This window comes from Phalacrocorax carbo, chromosome 1 (assembly GCF_963921805.1).
Source record: "Phalacrocorax carbo chromosome 1, bPhaCar2.1, whole genome shotgun sequence".
NCBI classification, from domain to species: domain Eukaryota; kingdom Metazoa; phylum Chordata; class Aves; order Suliformes; family Phalacrocoracidae; genus Phalacrocorax; species Phalacrocorax carbo.
In genome coordinates, this window is record NC_087513.1 from 28,083 (window position 1) to 51,840 (window position 23,758).

The 23,758-nt window shown below is 44.7% G+C and overlaps 2 protein-coding genes across 5 annotated transcripts in view; one reads left to right on the top strand and one right to left on the bottom strand.

The window, feature by feature from the left end:
* Positions 1-5,200: 5,200 nt before the first annotated feature.
* Positions 5,201-12,636, bottom strand: LOC104043873 (guanylyl cyclase-activating protein 1-like). The gene is made up of 4 exons (XM_009503589.2): positions 12,439-12,636; positions 9,713-9,862; positions 6,854-6,944; positions 5,201-5,328 (listed from the first exon to the last, which is right to left on the bottom strand). The coding sequence occupies exons 1-4, from the start codon at positions 12,634-12,636 to the stop codon at positions 5,201-5,203; spliced, it is 567 nt and encodes a 188-aa protein (XP_009501884.1).
* Positions 12,637-20,042: 7,406 nt separating this feature from the next.
* The window catches only part of GOLGB1 (golgin B1), a 51,734-nt gene continuing 48,018 nt past the window's right edge, over positions 20,043-23,758 (top strand). For all 4 annotated transcript variants that reach the window (XM_064440938.1, XM_064440953.1, XM_064440947.1 and 1 more), the window contains exon 1: positions 20,043-20,133. The gene's annotated coding sequence lies outside the window, so the exon portion shown is untranslated. The remainder of the gene's footprint in view (positions 20,134-23,758) is intronic.

Here is a 23,758-nt window from a genome sequence, read left to right on the forward strand (position 1 = left end):
CAGCAGAGGGGACTGACTGTCCTTTTCTGTTTAACAGTGGGCCTATGTTTTCCTTCTGTTTCTGCTTGTGGTTTACGTACCTGAAGAACTTTTTCTTGTTATTTGTGACATCTACGGCCAGTTTCAATTCAAGCTGGGCTTTTGCTTTTCTAACAGCATCTCTGCACACTCTGGCAATGCCCTTGTAGCATTCAGTGGATAATCCTCCACTTCTCCATCTCTGGTATGCTTCTCTTTTGGATTTGAGTAGACTCAAGAGTTCATGGTTGAGCCAAGGGAGCCTCTTGCTCTGCTTACTTCCCTTTCCTTTGTAGGGGATAAACTGGTTTTATGCTTCCAAGAGAGTTCTTGAAGTCACAGCACTCACTAGCTCCTTTATCTTCCGTGGAAGCATCCCATGGAATCCCTCCCAGCTGAGCTCTGAGTGAGCTGAAATTTGCTCTTCTAAAATCTAGAACCCCTGTCTTAGTACTGACCTTCAGCATGCTCAGCAGGATCCTGAACTCCATAGAGAGGGAAAGTCAGGGAAAGTTGCCCATTATGAGACAGATCTGTTTTCTCACTGACCCTGGAGTAATGGTTCAACTTGGCCAAAGAATGGGAGCAGGAGGACCCGGCAGGCTTATGCCCAGCCACAGCTCAAGGGTCAGCACAGCAATGAGGGGGTGACCAGCCTTTGGGGCCACCTGTGACCTTTTTGTCTTACTCTTGTTCCTGCATGGAGAAAACACTTGTGAGTAGTTTGACTCCCAGGTAGGATTGGTGGGCCCTCTGGTTTACTACTCCCTGGCTGTATCCTGCTGTTGGGCAGGGTCCTGATTCAGGCACCTTCTCTGAATACAGGTGTGAGGGACTGAAAGAGTTAATGTCTCAGATGTTGTAAAGTGGGATGTAGCAAGCTGCAGGCAACAAATTGACAGGTGCAGGGCAGGGCGGGGGGGGGGTGGGGGTGAGGAGCATGTTCGAGGATGTGCAGTCCCAGGTTCTGCTGTGCCTCAGATAGCAACTTGCAGAGGTCATACAAAGTTTATTTGAGGAAGGGGCTTATGACTGCCTGAAAGATCCCTCACAACCACCCCTCACAATGGCACCTGCACAGAAGATCATGAAACTTCTGGAGAAAGAACCATATAAGCTCACAGGAGGCATAACTGAAGGCGGGACTTAGACTATAAAAGACGCTACAACAGAGGCTGGGGCACGCTCACCACCAGAGGATCATCATGTCTGTCATCATTGGCACTGCATCTAAGGGTGGTGATATCTCCCTATTTTCCCCCTTCCCCTGCCTCTTTTTCTCTCTCTCCCCCTCCTTTCTTTTCCTCCTCTTTTACAAGTATTCTTAATAAGAACCCCCTCCGTCAACACTTTTCCATGTTTTCAAGTTCAAGTTGTCTTTTTAACTTCAAGTTACTTCTGCATTGAAATAAAATGTTTCATTGATTGTTTGGTGTCATTTCACCTTAATTTAGTCCAAGGAGATCATTAGAACCTTGGTCACTCTCCCTCCTCCTCTCAGGTTGGGACACGACAACAGGATACGGAGAGAGGGCACTTCCCAGCTGTGTTCAGCCTGATCTTCCCTTGTTTACCTACCCATCAACACCAAGATCACACAGGGCCTGGGCTTTATCTGCAGAAGAGAAAGGGGTAGGCAACAAGCTTGGCTGGTCTCTTAACACACATCTTGTTAATCCTCTCTTCTCTGTGTCACAAGGGATCTCTGAAAGAAGGAGGTGGAGTCCAATCTCCTTAAGAGCATCCTTCTTTGTGGTGGCAGGACAGGGCAGTTGCCCGCTGGACTCTGAGGGCAGGACATTGTAGTGAACATCAGGGAGAGACCCCCTCCAAGTCTGTAGGAGAGATAGAGGATGATCACATAGCTAATGAATGTCCCTGATATTTTGGTAGCTGCATTCATCCCTGCTTCCTGTCTAGTCAGGAAGTTTCCCAGGTGCCTTCTCCCAGCCCATCCCTGCTAGTGGAGGAACTCTTCTGACCAGGATAAGAGGAAATTTGTTCAATGCTCAGAGTTAGGGAGGAGAAATCTGAGCTGAAGGTTTATATTTTGATTGGAAGGCATTTTTTAACCCTAATTCCACTGTGTCCTGAGGCTATGTGTTAGGCAGGGTTTTTAAATGATCCTTGAGGATGTGACATCTCCATGCTGGGTCCTTCCACCATCACCCACATGGTGGCCTGAGGAAGAGGACACAGGCAAAAGGATTTCAAAGGCTCATGGGACATACCCTCATGCCACACACCCACAATCACAGGGCAAGTCCCCAAACCATGACAAGCGCAGTACGCCTCATCCTCCACCTTTATCACATAAATATCTGCCCATCTGCAGCTCCTACATGCCAGAATCTATACCTTGGCCAGGGCCACAGCTTTGGCGGAGGTCTCCTTGCCACACCCAGCACTGCACCTCCTGGGACAGGATGTTCAGGAACTGCTCCAGCACTACCAGCTCCATGGTGTGACTCTGCAGTCCCGGACATTGCTGGGACAGCTCCGGCAAACAGCTTCCAGAGCCCGCTCTGTCTCCAGATACATGAAGCCCTAACCCATGAAGCCCTAAACCTTAATCTGAACTTTAACTCCTAACCCTTAAACTACAAACATTAACCCAATCCCAAATCCCAAACCTGAGCCCAAGTGCAAACCCAAACCCTTAATTCTAACCCAGCCTGAACCTACCCCTTGACCCAATCCCATATGATAACTTCAACAATTAACATCCTAAACATATTCCCTAATTCTAAACCCCTCACTCCAAACCCTCACCCTAACTCAGAGAAGTGGAGTTCCTGTCCTTGGAGATATTTGAAAACCCTGATGTGGTGAAGCCAAACATAGCTCTAGATTCTATCCGCCTCCTCCCAATTCTTCTTTTCTTCTATCAAAGGGAACAGTTCCAAGATATGTTTATTGTAAATTTTTTTAATCATAACTGTTCAAATAAAGCCAAGTAGGTCAGAAAACAATTATCTCTCCCCTCTACAGAGACTTCCTCTCCCCCTCCCCAGTCTCCCTTCCCATAGCTTCTGACAAAGGCACATACTGCCAGTCTGGTCTCTCAAAGAACATGCTAGCTTCAGAGCAAAAAAACCTGAAAACATTCAGTAACAGAAGAACAGAAACATTAAGAACAAAACATATGTCTGCAATTTAGTGTAGTGATAGCATGGTGCAGGTTTTTTTGTCTATTACAAATGTCATAACTACATCTTAGCTGGGATATGTTCCAGCATCATCAGCAATGACAGCTAAGGAAGAACCAGTTTTCTATAACATCTATTAAAAAAAAAATTAAACTCCACTTACAAATATTCAAATACAAATTATTGAGAATGTACTGTGTACATGCCCTTCTTTATGTACATCAAGAAGATTCTGTACAGTGAGTACAGCAGCTTGCTGCAACACTGCTGGCAGCTACAACTTCTTGGTGATCTCTTTAATACATCAGCTGCACTTATAAAAAGTCTTTACTTTCCTAAGAACTAAAAATAGGGGGGTTTCTGTATGTCAGATCATAACAAAAATGCAGTTTTACATGTAATTTAGCCAAAAAACTGCAGGAGACTGAGGATTTGTACCAAGTACAGGACAGGTTCAAGAGAGGTCTTGGAAAAAAACACTCTGTCTTCCTCAGTCCAAAGGGACAGCAGAGTCCAACAGCGTATGCTCATAATAATCCTCTGGAGAAATGAGGAATGTTTGCCAACGCCCAGGTTGTGATTCCTCTCAGAAGTGCAAAGACTGCAGACGTGTACATGCCAGTGGGACCTGGAGTATGAGACTGCCGGGCAAAAGCTGGCACCTACGCTAAACGTGATCACTCACTCTTTCAAGCTCCTGTGACAATACTGACTAAATCTCCCTTGTCTTAGATGAAAGCCTAGACACTTTGTTTAGTATACATACGTACATCACAGAAGCTTAAATATAAGCAAGATTAAGTCCACTCTAAAGTCTTCTTGTTACAGGTCTGCAAGTTCTTCCTTCTGCACAGGAAACGTGTGCCCAACTATGGCATAGGCACTCAGCCGAACTTTTCCTGCATTAATCTTACTTTCTGGTTCTCTTTCCAGATTCAAAGGAGCTTATGATTGTGACCTTACCTAATGGTAGTGAACAAGACACAGTTTGCTCAGTCTCCATCCATGCTGCGTCACTCTTCCCGTCACGTACAAAAACACAATCATTTGTGGCAGCACTGATCTAGAGTATCAACTTCACTCCAGTATTCATATGAACAGCAGAATTCACAAGTCACCTTGCTGAGTTGTTTGGTTTGCTTCTTAGGTTTTTCTCCCCAAGAATAATAAGAAAGACCAATAAAGGATGTGCGAAGCAACAATATCAGGATCATCTTCACATACTTCATTTATCCAGTTGTATGAGAGTAGTAGGACGAGTGTAAAAAAAGATTCGATCTCTCAGGTAATTCCTCTGCTTTGGGAAACTGAGTAGCATATTTCCTCTGGTTACAGAAGCTGCTCCTAAACTGTTGACTTGTTTGGTAACGAGTTCTTTGGTCACAGAAAGCTGCAAACAGCAGCATTACTGACAGTGCCGCTGGGAACAGATTTATCACTATCAGCCTTGAAGACTGATTTTTCTTTCAGCTCCTGAGATCTTATGAATAAAACTACTTCTGTAGAGACTACCAAATCCAAGCACATCTGGCACTGGGAAACATGCTGGTGTTTCTGATCTAATACTATGACAAGAACAGTGGAAATTACATTCTTTTGCCAATTGTCTACATTGATAACAGTTTGAAGCTCTTCCTTTATACACGTCAGAAATTCTCCACTCTCCATCATCATGTGAAGAGCTAGTGCTCTTCACAAACTTAGTGTTATTTTTAGTCCACTGCAAAGTGACAATCTGGGACACAGAATAAGGAGGAAATTTGTGCCCTGAAACTTGGCCTTTAAATTTTAGAAAGTCAAGTCAAATACTGCCACCCAGATCCAGTTTTTCTGAACCTGCCCTGCATGTATGTGGCTCAGCTTCAATATTTGCACAGGAACATGCACTCAGATACACAAATATAGCAGTGTCTTTCTGTTCCTACTTCCATATGTGTGTCTATGGAAATTTTGTTTGTTTTAAAAAATGCTGTCTCTCCTTTCTGGTGTGTACACCCTTCTGTCTATTGGCACAGCATTTTCCCCAGCTTGATTTATACACTATGCCGACGGTTGTTGATCATGGCCACAATGTGTGACAGGTCCAAACTTTTCATCATAACCTCCATGAACTCCTCGTCTTTCTTTGCTCCCTCCACAAATTCATCCAGAGAAAGTTCACCTGTGGCAGACACAGACAGAAGGCATCAGAATCATGCCAGTCCACATTTGAACAGGAAAAGGAGCACAATAATCTAACTTTAGAGACCACTTACTACACATGCACTGTTCTAAAGCACCAAGAGGCCTGAAAGAGTCTTTTTTTTTTAAGGTTATATGAAACTTCCCCAATATCCAGGCAACTCCAGCTTTCTTTTTTTTCCCCACACAAGGGAAAGGGTCATAAGAAAGAATAGAGGAAGTGTATACCTAAGGGGAAGGATCATAGCTTCCTACAAATAAGGCTGGATTAGCCGCCTCCTTTTTGGCCTAACCTGTCATACTCGTAACCTGCCCCATATTTGCTGGTTTTCATGTTTAAAAGAAGTGACAGAAGAAAGCTGTGACAGGCAGGAACAGGTTTTCTGACCAAGGTCAAAAAGCCCTTGTGCAAGGAAGCAGCTTGGCAGAGTTCCTCTGGAATAACAAAAGAGCATGTCAGAAGGTAATGAGCACATGAATTAGCAAAGAAAAATATCTCTCAGGGACATACAGTGACTACAGTGGCATTGACCAGCTTTTGACTGACTGGTCCTGACAGAGGACAACCCCCGCCCCCCCCCCCTTGGATACAAGGAGTGTTAGCATGAATCTAAGGAGTGTTGCTTAGCGTGAATCTAAGGGTTATTGTATATGATTAAGTTAGCATGAAAATAGACTCTCTCCTTTTTGATTAAGTATTGTGAATAGTTAATATAAGGCTAGGGCTGAGATGTCTTAGCCATCAGCTCACTCATTTAATTAATGACAAGTGTTTCTTTTTGGAATAAAAATGAGTGAGAGTTGCTAAGAGAAAATAGTTTTAAGTTGTTTCTATGTAACAGGAGTTAGTATGCCCCATCCATCAAGATCGCTGAAGAGACCTGAAGAAAGGAAAGCATGCATGGAAGAAACCGAAGTAGAGCCAAGAAGAATGACTTAGTGCCAGTTATATAACTTATGTAGATTAGAATGAATATATTAGATAGGTAGAATATGTATTAATATATTGTATAAATATGGATAAGGTAGCCGGTTTTGGTGTGCTTGATTTGTGGAAAACCACTGAGCACCCAGGCTTGCACAACCCTGAAATAAATTTGCAGTGTCTCGCCTGAGTATGTGATTATTGGCTCACTACACACCAGGTGACAAATCCACTTTTCAGATAACAGTCCATAGCACTTCTGTACTTCATAGTGCTTGCTGTACTGCCTGTAGCAGCCCTAGTGAAGAAACTCTCAACTTCAACACTAAATTCCAGTTCTTCCTTTCCCTGCTGCTGAAATATTTAGGAGCAGATGGGGCCGTCTGTTAGTATTTCCTGCTTCCAGCTCTGACATAAGCTACACAGCAACGTACAAAAAGGCAGAAAAACCCCACCCCACTCCAAAACCCAACTACCAAACTCATGCGGATAGAACACAAATGAGACTTAGTATAGGGAACAAAACCTGTCATACTGATTATGCATGATGCACGACGGACAAAAAAGGCAGGAATCTTACCATCTCCATTCACATCAATTTTGCTGAAGACTCGGTTGGTGAACTCTTCTGCACTAGTTTCATGGTCACCACCATTAATAGCTCGAATAGCCTAAAATAAAAGACCAAGAATAGCAAGCTACCTAATGGTTCCCAAAATGATAGACTGATTCCACTGCAGCCTGTCAGTGTAGATTCAGAACAAGACAGTCACGCCTAGTACCTTCCCCATAAAAATGAACCAGCATCATAGGAAAACACAGCAGAAATCATCAGGCCTTACAGCTGGCACTGAAGGGTGCAAAGGGAGCATGGTTCTGGAGCATGGAATGAGCAGTGAAACCAAGAGGATCACCCTAAATCTGCTTAGGTAGAGGCTAAGCACTGCAGAAATGGCAGAGTCAGGATCCACCTGATTGATCCACTCTCATTTGATTGATCCACTCTCATTTGATCCATATCTCATTTGATAAAATGAAATTCCTTTGTTATATGCTGTGGTCATTTATTTCTATTCTTGATTTTCCTATTTCCATTTATATACAGCTTCCTGTGTGTCCTGCTTCTCCCTAAAGCTCACTGGAATTTCATTTTCAGCTTGAGAAAGTTTAAGTATTATTCACTACTGCTTACTACAATTCACCTTATTCATAACCATATAGTGCAGGGTTCTCTTTTCCTTCCGTGCCTAATTGTTTCCTTTGTTTAAGGATGCCCATGAAATATACGATTGCAGAGCCTTCATATTGATTCCAAGAGTATTCATTTTCTAGTTCTTATCTTCTGATATTTGGTAAGTTTCTTCATTCTTTTTCACATGCCATTTTACTAAAACTAATTATCACCTCAGCAACTTCCTAAGACTGCCAAAAATATACTGAACTTCACCCACAAAATTCAAAGGGCAGTAAATTGGTTGCCACCAATTATTGCCCACAGCATTTGTTTTTCATAGAGTCATAGAATGGTTTGGGTTGGAAGGGGTCGTTAGAGGTCATCTAGTCCAACCCCCCTGCAGTGAGCCGGGACATCTTCAACTAGATCAGGTTGCTCAGAGCCCCATCCAACCTGACCTTCAATGTTTCTAGGAATGGGGCATCTACCACCTCTCTAGGCAACGTGTTCCAGTGTTTCGCCACCCTCATAGTAAAAAGTTTTTTCCTTGTATCCAGTCTAAATCTACCCTCCTTTAGTTTACAACCATCACCCCTTGTCCTGTCACAACAGGCCTTGCTAAAGAGATTGCCCTGATCCTTCCTATAGTCCTCCTTTAAGTACTGAAAGGCCGCAATAAGGTCTCCCTGCAGCCTTCTCTTCTCCAGGCGGAACAACCCCAACTCAGCCTGTGTTCGCAGGAGAGGTGCTCCGGCCCTCAGATAATTTTTGTGCCCTCCTCTGGACCCGTTCCGACAGGTCCATGTCTTTTTTGTGCTGAGGGCTCCAGAGCTGGACGCAGTGCTGCAGGTGTGACCTCACCACAGTGGAGTAGAGGGGCAAAATCACCTCCCTTGACCTCCTGGTGACATTTCTTTTGATGCAGCCCAGGATACGGTTGGCTTTCTGGGCTGTGAGAGCACATTGTTGGCTCATGTCCAGGTTTTCATTCACCAGTACCCCCAAATCCTTCTCTGCAGGGCTGCTCCCAATCTCTTCATCCCCAGCCTGTATTGATATCAGGGGTTGCCCTGACCCAGATGCAGGACCTTGCACTTGGCCTTGTTGAACCTCATGAGGTTCTCACAGGCCCACCTCTCCAGCTTGTCCAGGTCTCTCTGGATGTCATCCCATCCTTCTGGTGTGTCAACTGCACCGCTCAGCTTGGTGGGTCCTGCTAACTTGCTGAGGGTGCACTTGATCCCACTGTCTACGTCATTGATGAAGATATTAAACCGCACTGTTCCCAGTACAGACCCCTGAGGGAAACTACTCATCACCGGTCTCCATCTGGACATCGAGCCATTGACCACGACCCTCTGGATGCGACCATTCAACAAAATCCTTATCCACCGAACAGTCAAGAGCTCTGTGTTAAACAATTACTATCTGTTGCTTCACTGTGACGTCTGAGTATTTCTATTGCAAGTTATTAGTAGAAGGCTGTATATTATTACAGTTATTGATTTGGTTTGTTCTCTTCAATGCCCAGCCCTAAAATTCATATCCAGATGAAAAGGTAGTACTAACATCTTATTAGGTTTTTTTATTTGTGGACAGCTCAGGCTTCAAATCTTTATCAAATCCATTTTCTGACCTTTCTTATTCAGAAATGTAAATTATTTATGGTCATTGAATCTTTCCTGCATCTTTCTGTTTTCCCAGACTCTACAGAATATTCTTAACTTCCAGCATAATTAATTCTGAGATCTTCATAAGGTTATGTTTATGCCTGTAATTCCATCACTTTCCACAATAGCTATTTGCATAGTTTTTTTCCATTGACAGTCATTCTTCATCAAACTATTTGGCAGAGTCAGAAATGTTTTATTACATTGACATTTAGGAGCTGGTTCTAAAAAGTGAACTGGGAGTAACTCTCCAATTACTATTCACTTGGGGAAAAGGACATATGAAGGACACATTGCAAAGACCGCAACTGACAGTCATGGAATCTGAAATCTTGGAAAGCGCATTTAGGTCCGAGGCAGCTAAAAAAATTCTGTGGAGTTAGCTACGCTGTAACATATGCTGTGGTGGTAAAGAAGAGTCTGTCAAGTGTGTTTACTGGACTATGAGATTGCGGGTAATTCTGCTAAAAGAAAGAAGGCTGTTAAAGAAGGTCTCATCCATGACCATCCATATGGGGAACAGCGAAAGTCTTACTTGTGTGGTGGAATTGGTCTTTAAGGAAAGAGGAAAGAACAGAGACCGCTGGAGACTCACCTTAATGATGTTGAGCAATTCATGTCGATCAATGCAGCCGTTGCCATCTACATCATAGAGTTTGAAATACCACCGTAATTTCTGCTCCATCTTCCCACGGAGAACGAGGCTGAGGGCAGCCACATATTCCATGAAGTCAATATACCCATCCTGTGGGAAAACAAAAACCAAATTGTGACAGGAACAAACTGTTGGAGTTACGGCTCTGGAGCTGTTTTACCTTATTTGTGTTTAGATTCACAGCTAAAAGAGAAAGAAAAACAAATGGCACAGAGACTTTGACTTAAGAAAAAGCTTCGGTGCATACGCACACACATGTGCATGCACATGCGTGTGCATGCTATTTCTCTGGCCATGTTTAAGGTCTTCTAAATACCTGAATTCCTAAAGTTATGTTCTATTACATGTCAAGGTTACTCTGTGCTTGCCATCTGCAGATATGGAACCTGTCACTCCTCATGGTCAGTGTGAACAAACCACTTTCTGTCCACCAGAGCTGACTACCATTGCCTGCTGGGAGAGAAAATTGATCCAGAACCCTGGCTGCAAGAAAAGTGGAAGGTACTTGTACCTTAGGTTTTCTGAACTAGCCTACTTTGTCTTTGTGGGAAACTTCTGCTATTTCAGTAAGCCATAGATCTCTTCTCCATTCTCTGAAAAAAAAAAAAGTGATGGAAGGCATTTTCTAAAATACATAGAACATGATTTGAGAGCTGGAATAATTTTTCTGTATTTAGGTGTTTAAACATTTCATTTCTTGAATCTGCAAAGAAACTCAAAAAGCTCATTTCCTTTGCAGGAAAAATGCCAGACAGGAGAGTTCGTAATCCCTAGATTTGACACTGTCTGAAATTTGAAGTAGTTAAAAAAAACTAACAAATAAAGTGCATATCTTTGTCAAAGATTCTGAATAACTACTTCAGCAAATTACAGAGGAAAAAGGATATGAAACTTTGATTTACTGAGGTATTTAATCAAAGTCAGATGCCTTCCTGGAATGGATGTAAATAAATATATGTAAAAGGTGAATGTAGGTGGACTAGCGGAGCACTACTGTTTTACAGCAAGGTTCACAACATTTTAAAATATTCATTCAGGATCATTGTAGTACTCCCCTTATGTGAGTTTTTCATAACTTCATTGAGCAAAGACACAGAAAACAAAGATAACCAGCTGTAAAGGTGGGAAGGAGGGCATGATTGCAATTTTTAAAATAACTCAATTAAAAATTTATCCTCTTTGTCCTCAGCAGGGTTCTCCAAATCTGAAGGTCCAGAGGGCAGATGATTCCATCCATCATCAATGTGTCTATTATTACAGGGTGGCTCTTCCTTTGGGTGCTCTTGTTCCTTGCCCTTGCTTATAAAAAGAGCTTAGATTAAGTGGCTAACTATTAACAGGCTAAGATTAACTGACATAGGTCCATCTCCATTAGTTGCCACACTCTTACTTCATTCCCCTTTAGATCAGTATCACTTTATTTAGAAGATAGCTTTTCATCTTTGTATTACCAAATTTGTATTTGAGAGTCTTCTTAAAACATTGTTTAAAGCATAACATGGGGCTCACAGGAGAACTTTGGAATGTGTAACATCCTTGAAGAAATTTTAAAGTCCTTAAAAATCCCAAGAAATGCCAGAGGTAAAGGAAAGACTTGTGCAAGAACTGCAAATGTGTTCGTTTAATTTACAAAACTGCTTCTCATCACTATCATCATCCTGGGCACAGAGACCTTTAGGATGAGAAAAGTTATTCTTTGAGATTTGCAACCATTTCCAGTCATTACATCCACCACAAGACCTCAGCTACCCTAATGGAGCCTGGCTGCTCCTCTCTTACCTTTAAGAATTTCGTAATATTCCTTAGCAGTCCTTAACTTCTTATGCCTTCTCCCATGTCCAAAACAATGTTCTTTGCTCAGTCCTTAGGCTTTCCTTCTCAAAACTGACCCTGTGATTTCCCACCTGTTTCACATATCTCTGTGACTAGTTCCTTCCTGACTCACAGACATTTGCTCCAGCCATTTCAGAACCTCGGAGCAGAGAGCAAAGCCTGTAAGCATAGGCTTAAGTATATATGGATAAAAAACAGGCAAAGATGAGGGGCATCGCACGCTTAAAGAAATTATGAGGGCTACTGTTTCTTACCTTAGAGACAGCCAGTGGTTGCCTGTCACAGTGAGGAATACTATTGACCTCCCAGCTACTGCTATATGCTATACCTCCTAGCACTGAGGACAGCCACACAGATTGTCTGCTCCTGCAGTATTAATTTCAGCTGCCAAATACCTGGAGCTTACTTCCTCTGTGAATGTTACAATGATTTCTATTGTGTTTGATTCCTGTAGTCTCTACTATTTAATACAGATATATTTCTGAAAATAATAAGAAGAACATGTAAGAGTAAGAATAATAATGAAATCTCCTTTCATTAGTAATTTGCTAGTGAAACAAGGCCATGTCATTTAAAACACCATAAGGAACTCTCAAAATTCAAAGATTAACTTGTACAAGGTAGTTAGATAATAAGGTGTTATGACCTATGGTCATCTATGTCATTATCTCTGCACATTAATTTGCTCCTTGCATTTAGCTACTTTACATTAGCGACCTTCAGCAGCTTTCCATACCAATGTTTGTATGAGAAAACCAAGGACTGTAAAAGCACAGGAGCTGGTTTGCTTTTAGGCAGTATGAGGCAGTTAATCTCCCCACTGGACAACTCACCTTGTTCATATCAAATGTGCGGAACATCTGCTCAATGTACTCATTGGCTTCTGGATCCAGCCCTCGAAGCCCGAAGAACTGTTTAAACTCGTGCTCCGTCAGCTGTCCAGAAGGACACTCCGTCATGAACTTTTTGTACCAGTGGTGGATTTCAACAGCCTGCAGATCATCCACCGTGGAGCTACTATTGTTCCCCATATGTATGCGTGTTCAGAAGAACAATGCTACAGGAATGATCCTCTTCCTCCTGTTGCTCTCACAGCACTGCCTGTCTGCTCCCGTCCACGTTCGACATTAGTCAGTTAAGTGACGGATCTAATTTTCCACAAGCCAATTATGAATGTTAATCTGCTTAGAGGCCTATTTACAAACCTGAAAGTTTCAATGATACAAACAGTTGTCTTGGAATGGAAAGGAGGTGCAAGATAATCTAGCAAATCACTGCTATTTCAGGAGCCAAATCAGAAAGCATGAGAAGGTTAAATCAGACACTGGCATCAGGAGCTATACTGGTTTGTACACTACCCTATTTTTAAACCTTATATAATTATACATGAAGATAAGAGGAAAAGGCTACAGGATGTGGTATGTGAGGTGAAGTAAAGATCTGCTCCTCTAGCTGGATTTGAGAGTCTGTTTTCTCAAATAGAAATGGTGGATAACTTAGTGTATAGGACCAGAAAGTGTTACAGAAGTACCCCATCATAAATGTTAGGCTATGTGGGGAAAAAACTCGTCTCCACACACATAAAGGGGCACAGAGGAACAATGGCAGTTGGGGGAACCCAAATAATCCCCTGACCTGGCTAAACCCAGACCCACCACAGAAGTGTAGTCAACCTATAAAAGGTTCGTTGGCACAAACAAGAAGGAGCAAAAAGAGACAACCACAGGCTGAGGAACCCAAATAACTGTCCCAGCTCCTTCTAAGGCTGTCAGAGGGGAGCCATCAGCCCCATGGGCTTGGAGGTGACACCCATCACAATTAGTCAATGGGAGAGGTTGTCAGACTTCCTTACAGACTGAGTGGGTTACAGCCTAGGGGTATGGAAAGCTTTGTGGGGTGCAGAGGAAGAGTATTTGGGGGTTGCACAAGGCTTATAATGGGATATCTAGGGGAGGAACCAAAGGTGGGGAAAGGGATGGGTGTAGGTGGTTTGGGGATCAACCAGCATGGCAAAATGGAGGAAAAGGGGATACAAGGGGCTGGTTGCATGTAAAATGTTTGCTGGTCATTATGAGTGTCTAGCCATGCCCTGTGCCTGATCAGCACATTCTTTTCTGTCTTCTAACATTTCTAACTTTTTCTGGCTATACAGCTCTGTTCTGGGTGCATGTGTGTGCTTGGGGATTTAAGGGCCCATAACTGAGTGGGGACCTTGGGTGACAGCAGCCCGCGTGTATTTGGTGCCAGCAACCAGTATCAGACAATGGATCACAGCGTCCCCCATGTCTTGGGTGCTAGCAACTGGAGCGAGTGAGAGTATGTATGTCTGTATACGATCTCTAGTGAATATCAAGCCAGACTACCCAGCAAATAAGTGGTTTGGGAACCAGGTGTGTGTATGTGTCTGTAAGTGAGACAACTGGAGGAGTTGTCTCTTGGAAAGACCAGGGGTCCAGCCCAACTGCTGAAGAGACTGTAGGGTGTGGGATTGAGGGAAGCCCACTTGTCTGTGTGTGTTTGTGCAGGAGACAGAGAGCTGGAGAAAGCAAGGATCCTGAGAGTCTCATCACAGTTACTGGAGGGACCCACAGTGTATATGTCTGTGTGTATGTTGGTGTGTGCAAGGGGATCTGCACCAGCAACTGTAGTGGGGCTGTGGGCCTTGGGGGTCAGCATATCCAGGTGCCAGTAACTGGGGAGACAGGGCACCCAGAGCCAGCTACTGGGTAGACCAAGTGTCTCAGCCCAGCTACAGGAGTGATTGGCATTATGCATATGTGTATATTTCCCACTGATGGATCTTCATCCTGATCAGCCAGACAGGGGGATAGGATGCAGACATCGGTGCTTTGCATTTGGGTGAGTGCTGGGTGCTTCTGTTTGTGTTGCTGGCTGGGTGCCTATGTGTCGATGCATTGTACACATGTTTGTGTGTGTGTATGCACCTACCAAGAATACGTTCTCAGCTTTGCAACTGGTTGGAACTAGGGGCATGGAGCTGTAGCAGCCTCACCTCTGTCAGGCCACCAGATCTGGCAACTCCTAACAATAGCACAGATGAATCAGAGGCAATCACCATCTTTACTTAGGAATGGTTGTCATTCCAATGTTTTATCCTTAAAACATGTATCTGTTAAAACACATTAATAGCGTAGTTGACCCAAAAAAAAGCCAAACCCATAAACATTTTATAGTAAAACATACAGAAGTAATTTTAGATCCCCAAACAATGAACAGTGCTAAACAGTCCCTGTAGTTATCTTTTGTAGCCAGCATCATATAACAATGTGAGTAGCACCACCTCAAATTCACTTTCTCAAGAGCATATTAAATCAATGCAACAAGACTATGTATCACAAATGTTTCAGCTATGTCTACTGAAGCTGCAGATAAACTAAGATAAATTAAATTCAGATAAATTAAGACCATTAAAAAATTGTTTGTTATTGAAAGGTAGTGAGATACTAGTGTAACGGAGTCTTGAAAATTATAACCGTTAATCCATTTAAGAAAGACAGTATGTAAAGGAGATGGAGGATTTCTATCTCTATTAGACACCATTACCAAACATCCTTAAACTAAGAACTCAGTGTTACATTCAAAATCTTGTTTATGGACAAAGAGGAAGTATACCTTACATATAAAATCATAGATCATAGAATGGTTTGGGTTGGAAGACACCTTAAAGATCATCTAGTTCCACCCCTACCCTGCCATGGTCAGGGGCCCCTTCCACTAGATCAGGCTGCTCAAAGGCCCATCCAACCTCACCTTGAACACTTCCAGGGAGGGGGCACCCGCAACTTCTCTGGGCAGATTGTTCCAGTGTCTCACCACACTCACAGTAAACAATTTCTTTCTAACATCTAATCTAAATATCCTCTTTCAGTTTAAAACTGTTACCCCTTATCCTCTCACTACACTCCCTAATAAAGAGCCCAGCCCCATCTTTCCTATGGGCCCCTTGAAGTACTGGAAGGCTGCTATAAGGTCTCTCTGGAGCCTTCTCTTCTCTAGGCTAAACAAGCCCAATTCTCTCAGCCTGTCTTCATAGCAGAGGTGCTCCAGCCCCCTGGTCATCTTTGTGGCCCCTCTCTGGACCTGCTCAAGCAGGTCCATCTTTTTCTTACACTGAGGCCCCCAGAGCTGAACGCAGGACTCCAGGTGGGGTGTCACAAGAGCAGAGGGGAAGAATTACTTCCCTCGACCTGCTGGCCACACTTCTTTTAATGCAGCCCAAGATATGGTCAGCTTTCTGGGATGTGCGTGCATGTTGCCAGCCCCTATTCAGTTTTTCATCCACTAATGTTGTAAATAACTACAGGTTTAAACTTGCAGCTTGAGCCATTATTAACCTAGACCCACATCTTGAGAAATATACATGACTCAATGAGACAACTTGTGAAAGGAAGTCAAGGTTCACAAGCTGAGAAACTGCAAGGACCGATAACAGAAAAAACATTCTCCCACATGGAAGATACCACAACCATGAAAAATGAAACCAGTGAGAGTCACAGTAACTGGGCGAAAAGTAATTCCGGCAGGGGAAGATTGCGATCACTAACCCAACTGAGGGACAAAAGGACTGGCCCTTGCCATTCCTCTTGAGCATGCACAGTGAGTTAAAATCACACTCTAGCTTTAAATTTACGCAGAGAAGATACAGACCAATGGAGGAAGAGGATGCTTGGTCAGGTCAGTGATTATGTATTAGATAGATATGGTGTGTTTACTTTCATGTATAAATGTCAAAAATTAACTCCAGTAGGTGTGCACATTAGGCAGATAGATTTCCCTATGCACGCAGCGCCAAATAACGTAATCACAGAATCACAGAATGGTAGGGGTTGGAAGGGCCCTCTGGAGATCATCTTGTCCAACCCTCCTGCTTGAGCAGGGGGACACCAAGAGCAGGGGGCACAGGAATGCGTCCAGGCAGGGTGTGAATGTCTCCAGGGAAGGAGACTCCACAGCCTCCCTGGGCAGCCTGTGCCACTGCTCTGTCACCCTCACAGGGAAGAAGTTTTTTCTCATATTGAGGTGGAACTTCCTGTGCTCCAACTTTTGCCCATTGCCCCTTGGCCTGTCATTGGGCACTATCGAAAAGAGCCTAGTCCCATCATCCTGACACCCACCCTTTAGATATTTATAGGTATTGATGAAATCTCCCCTCAGTCTTCTCTTCTCCAGGCTAAACAAACCCAAGACTCTCAGTCTTTCCTCATGAGGGAGATGCTTCAGTCCCCTGATCACCTTGGTAGCTCTGCGCTGGACTTGCTCGAGCAGTTCCACGTCCTTCTTAAACTGGGGGGCCCAAAACCGGACACGGTACTCCAAATGTGGTCTCACTGGGGCAGAGTAGAGGGGGAGCATAACTTCTCTCGATCTGCTGGCCACATTCCTCTTAATGCATCCCAGGATACCGTTGGCCTTCTTGGCCACAAGGGCACGTTGCTGGCTCATGGTCAACTTGTTGTCCACCAGCACTCCCAGGGCCTTCTCAGCACAGCCGCTCTCCAGCAGGTCACCCCCAGCCTGTGCTCTTGCGGGGGGTTGTTCCTCCCCAGGGGCAGGACCTTGCACTTGCTCATGTTGAATTTCATGAGGTTCCCCTTCGCCCAGCTCTCCAGCCTGGCCAGGGCTCGCTGGATGGCAGCACAGCCTTCTGGTGTATCAGCCACTCCTCCCAGCTCGGTATCATCAGCAAACTTGCTGAGGGGACACTCTGTGCCATCATCCAGGTCATTGATGAATATGTTGAACGGGACTGGACCCAGTACAGACCCCTGGGGAACACCGCTAGTGACAGGCCTCCATCCAGACTCTGCTCCATTGATCATGACCCTCTGAGTTCTGTTGTTGCGCCAGTTCTCTGTCCACCTCACTGTCCACTCATCCAGCCCACACTTCCTTAGCTTGCCTGTGAGGATGCTATGGGAGACAGTGTCGAATGCCTTACTGAAGCCAATATAGACAACATCCACTGCTCTCCCTTCATCGACCCAGACAGTCAAGCCATCATAGAAGGCTATCATGTTCGTCAAGCAATGTAAGTAATGTCTGCTTCTTAATGCTACATTAGTGTTAAGAGGTTTATTCCCAATATCGGTGACACTAATACCCCCAACCTATGCAGGGCTGTTCTCAATCTACTCATTGCCCAGCCTGTATCTATGTTTGGGATTACCCCAACCCAGGTGTAGGGCCTTGCACTTGGCCTTGTTGACCTTCATGAGGTTCACATGGACCCACATCTCTAGCCTGTCAAGGTCCCTCTGGATGGCATTCCTTCCCTCTAGAGTATGAACCACACCACTTTAGATGTATGTAAATCCAAGAATTTATTGCTAGTATAATAGAAATTTTAACAGTCTAGTTCAGGAGACATCATTATTCTAGATCTAATTACAGAAAAGCAAAGACAAATAATGTAGGTTGACTACTTATTTACAGGAAAAACGTTGCACTAATACCAATAATACAATTAAAATTGCAACACACACTCTTAGTTTCTATGCCTTTTCTGGTGTTACACTCATCTGACTGCAGCTCCTCTGAATATTAAGATCTGTTGTTCACTCTGATGTTTGTGGTAGCATGGTGTCATGGCAAGTTATCAGCATCAGAAGTCCTTCACTGTGTGGAATGCGATGCCCTTAATGGTTTCCTCATCCTCTCTTCTTTTTTTTTTTTTCCCTTTCTTCTCTTTCTTTCCACTTAGGCTCATGTATATATGTTTGCTGACATAAATTTACAGCTTTCCCTTCCTTTTTACATTTGCTTTTGAATTTACTCTATATGATACCCTGTACATATCTTAAGATACATTCACTTTTTTATCCCTAAACCCAGCTTTGTCCAGGTCTGGGTCTGAATTTCTTTAATTAATCATTAGGTAGTTGTTTATAGCCATGGAGTCTCCAGCACAAAGCCCATGCCCCATCTCTTATCATCCCATGTACGTTCTCCTCTATGCCAAATCCTGCGTCTCCACTTCTCAAGACCTCAGCTGTTTTACCAGGCCTGTATTTCTCTATTCTACATCATTGTGTTAGACTTGTAGATATCTCATTTTACCTAGAATAACTGCTTGCTAATACTACCTATATAAAACCATGGTTACACCACACAAGGATAAATAAGGAAAATAAATTAGCCATAGACACCAAATAATTAGAGAAATTGCTCTCACAGCTAAACCAAGTCAAACAATCCTGCAGGCAGGTCATGAAAAATTCAGAGCAGGCCTGGCAAGCCTCATTCCTGAGGCCTTGCAAACTCAGTACAGAACCTATGGAAATACCCAATGACAGGAATATATGGTCATGTCAGAAGCAGGAATATGAGTGCATTTAAATGTATATGCTAACACACAATGAAGACAGCCAGGAGGCAAGGCAGAGTGCACTGCTCAGACTTCATGAGGTCTTCACGAACTTCATGAAGTTCAAAAGAGCCAAGCGCAAGGCCCTGCACCTGGGTTGGGGCAATCCCCAGCATCAATACAGACTAGGAAGGTCAGTGGACTGAGAGGAGACCTGAGGAGAGTAATTCAGGGATACTGGTAAACAAAAAATGGGACAGGAGCTGGCAACGTGCAGTTGCAGCCCAGAAAGCTAATCACATCCTGGGCTGTATAAAAAAAACCATGGGCAGCATGTCGAGGGAGACGATTCTTGCACTCTACTCCATGCTCATGAGACCCCCAACTGTAGCACTGTGGTCCAGCTCTGGGACCCACTGTACAAAACATGGACCTGTTAGAGTGGGTCCAGAGGAGGCCCTGGAAATGACCAGAGGGCTGGAACACCTCTCCTATGAAGATGGACTGAGAGAGTTGGGGTTGCTTAGCCCAGAGAAGGCTCCAGGAAGACTTCACTGCAGCCTTTCAATATATAAATGGGGCTTGGAAGAAGACAGAGGAAGGCATTTTACCAATGCCGGTAGCAACAGGACAAGGAGCAACAGCTTTAAAGTGAAATGGGGTAGGTTTAGATTGGAACATCTCTGCTGGACAGGGCTTTGACCAACCTCATCTAGTGAAAATGTCCCTGCCCATGGCAGGGGGGTCCGGCTAGATGATCCTTCAAGGTTCCACCCAAACCATTCTGTGACACTGCAGCACGCCAGGGCGCTGCCCGACAGTGTGACGACCCCACCGACCCCACGCACCAGACACACTCTCCCAGCACCCATACCAGCACACTCTCGCGATGTTTTAGCAGCCTGGCCTGATCGGTTGCTTCCTTGTTATTGGGCGGGTCCCCAAGCCCTACTCGGGATTGGTGATTTTGTGCCATGTGTCAGGATAACCATGGCGCCGAGGCGCCTGCTTCGTTTTAATTAGCTGATGATCACGTCTATCTTCGTGTTTCCGTAGCTGACTGGCTGTCCTCCTGCGGGGAGGCGGGGCCGCGTTGGAGGCGGAAGCCGCCGCGGCGTGTTCCGGCGCTGAGGTGGCTGGGGGCGGGGTTGGTTTTACAGCAGCGGAGCCGCCGTGGGGGTTGGTGGCTGTGGGTTGTCGGCAGGTCAGTGCCTCTCCTCTAGTTCTTGGTGTTGTCTTTCCGCTGCATGCGGTCTGCGGGATCGGTGCTGTCGCCTGACTTTCGGCGGTGGTCCCGGACCGGGCACTTTCTGCCGTGCAGGGCTGCGACGCTGCTGCCAGCCCTGCTGGGAGCGGCCCGGCCGGCCTGCAGGGCCTGAGGAACTGGGGAGGCTTCGCAGCTCTTTGGGATCCAGGGCGGTGAGGAGCAGCGGGCTAGGCTAGGCTGGCGGCGGTCCCCTCTCTTTCGGGCTCCGTGGTGCGGTCCGGTCCGGCCCGGCCCCACCTCGGTGGCGCCCACGCTGCGACCGTGCTGCCTTTCAGCGGCTGCCTGACCGCGGTGCCCAGATGTTACTGGCAGCTGGCAAGGTTTCTGCCCGGTGAGACATTGCAGTCAAGTTCGCTGTCGTCCGTAAATCTGCGGGACTGGCAGGGCAACCGTGTATTCCTGTAGCTGCATCGGCACTGGCTTCCCTTCCCTTGGTAGAAGGTTGTTGCTCCTGAGCCCTGGGATTGCAGGTGACAGCGGTGGCCAAGATCTGTTCCTCTCCTTTGATCCTTGTCCCTTTCAGAGCCCCTGTACACGGTGTGAGAGCCTTGGTCCAGGGCTTGTGTACAGCAGCAATGCCTTTAATGCCCACCTTCAAAACCAGGGAAATGCAAAGAATTAAATTTCATTTATGTATAATAAACTTATAATAGAGTAAATTGGGGGAAAACACTGTCAGGTCTTTCTTCCCTGTGGCTGATACCTAGAGATAGAAGTGCATGGATTTATGCACTGCTTATTACTCATATGCAGACTGTCTTATGACTGGTAAGGGACTTAGGCTGTTTACATCAGTAAGGGAAGTATATTTCAGAGTAAAAGAGCCTCTTCTGGAACACTGCTGGTAGTCCCAGTGTTCAAAGTAAAGTCTTATGAGCAAGAGTTCGTTAGTCATAGAAATGCTGAGCAAAGCATTATTTTCAACTACAGAGAGAACACAAACTATACTGGCTTACATCATGAACACAGTGCAGGTCTTTTGTATTCTGCTGTTGATTACAAAAATGGAAATCTATACTAAAGTCAGTGTAACTCTGGAAGGACAATAGTCTTAGTTCTGAAAGCTGTACTGTTTACTTTATTTGGGTGAGGCAGTGGAACACAGAATAACCTGTCCTTTTGTGTTTGTCTGCTTATGAGGAAATTGGCCAGCACTGTGTAATGCTTTCCTGCTATCAGCTCAGAAGTAAATATGAGGTACAAGCACCAGGATATTCCTGCCACAAGTCCTTGAGGCTAATGCATAAGACAGCTGCCACCTTGTGTGCAGACTATTGGCTTCAGGACAGTATTTAAAGCAATGTTATGCTTGTTCCTGGATTTATTCTCAGGGAGGGTTCAGAGAAGACTGAGCCAGGCACTTTATAGTGGTGTCCAGTGACAGGATGAGAGGGAACGAGCACAAACTGTAACACAGGAGGTTCCCTCTGAACATCAGGAAGCACTTTTTTACTGTGTGGATTATTGAGCACTGGCACAGGTTGCCCAGGGAGGTTGTGAAGTCTTCATCCTTGGAGATATTCAAAAGCCATCTGGACATGGTCCTGGGCAACTGGCTCTAGGTGGTCCTGTTTGAGCAGGAAGGCTGGACCAGATGACCTCAGGAGGTTTCTTCTAACCTCATCCATTCTGTGACAGGATCTTCCCTGAGCCTTCCCTTTGTTGACCTTCACTGAATTTGCTCCAACAAGTTCCCACCTCTCGTGTTCTGGGGAGCCCAGAATGGACACAGGACTCCAGGTGTGGCCTCACCAGTGCAGAGTAGAGAGGAAGAATCACCTTCCTCCTGGCAATGCTCCTAATGCAGCCCAGGATACTGTTTGCCTTTGCCATGAGGGTACATTGATGGCTTGTGATCAGCTTGTCTACCATGATCCCCAGGTCCTTCTCTGCAGAGCTGCTTTCCTGCTGGTCTGCCTCCGGCATGTACCAGTGCATGGAGTTATGCTTTCCCAGGTGTAGGAGTTTGCACTTCCCGTTGTTGAACTTCATGAGGTTCCTACTGCCCATTTCCCCAGCCTGTCCAGGCCCCCTTGGATGGCAGCACACAGATTTGTGGAGTATCAGCCACTCCTTCTAGTTTTGTGTTGGCTGCAAAGTTTCTGAGGGTGCACGCTGCAGTGATATCAGCCAGCTGCCTCTGCACTTCTGGGTGCATCCTTTTAGGCCCTGTGGACTTGTGTATGACTAGTTTGTGCTCCCTAGCCTGGTCCTCTTCCACATAAGGTAAGTCATCTTTGCTCCAGGCTTCCCATAAGGTGTCAGTGGACTGGGATTCCTGAAGCCTCGTCTTGCTACTGAAAACTGAGGGAAAGAAGCCAGTGAGTACCTCAGCCTTTCTGTGATTATGGTCCCTGCTGCATTTAGAAGTGAGCCTGTGTTTTCCCTGGGCTTCCTTTTACTGTTTATATAATTGTAGAATCACTTTTCACATCCCTTGCCATATTCAGCTCACCTGAGAATATAATTTAAAAGTGAGTTCAAAAGACGTGAATCTATAAGACTTGAATTCAGGTTATTAAAGTCCATGCCTGTGCAAATAGGTGGAGACAAGCCTCAATTCCTCTGTTTGCACCTTGAGGAGTCCAGCTGTGAGCCAAGCCCAGCTTGAGTTCAGTATCAGGTTAATGTACCCAGCCTGGACAAAGGCCAGGGAATCTTCTTGACACAGTCCATGTGCGCCTGCATGTGAAATTGTAATGTCTGTAGCATACAGATACGTGCTGAGCCCCATACGTATTTCTGGTTACAGTGGATGTCTGCAGATGCCTAGATTCTACTTTTTTCCATATTTCTATTACCGCTTCTAATAATTCATCTATTGGTTCTATCGGTCCTAAATCATGTTATCATATATTAAGTCATGTCACATCTCAACTACATGTTGTGCGTTTGTGACTTTAAGAAGCTGTGACCTAATGCTCAATAGGAAGATCAGATCCATCCTCTTCTAATATAGGTGACAGATAGAAAGAGGCATTTTTGAATTTGGATGACTGTTTTCTAAAATGTGCTTTTGCCACTGCCAAGACATCAGGTTCTGTTCCTCATTGGGGCATCATGGGGATGGTTTACAAAACTATAAATACTGTACTCATATAATGAACCAGGGTTTCCAGGTCTTTAAATCAGTCTTTTATATTACCAGCTTGGTGAACAGATGATGTTGACAGAAGAAATTTCTCTAGCAGGAACTGTAAAACTATATTTTTCTGGAATTCCATGCCTCAGTCTCACCTGGGGCTAGCTGAGAAGTAAGCGAAGTACTAGTACCGTTTTCACAGGCTATTGTATTGGTATAGGATGTGGACGGTCCTGGCTTTCTGACAGTATGCTTCTTGAGTAGTTATATCCTCTAGAACTTTTTGCAAGAGTCTGAGGCCTGGCTTCTTGCCTCATGTCTTTTTGCTTCACTAACTGCTTCTCAAGCATTTTATTCTGTAGGCTGAAGAGACTAAGCTCATGCCATACAGCACAAGAAACCAGGGCATGTCTCTGCAAGAACAGGAGAAATCCAGTTTCCTGAACAGAGAAGACTTCTCACTTTCTATGATTATTGCAA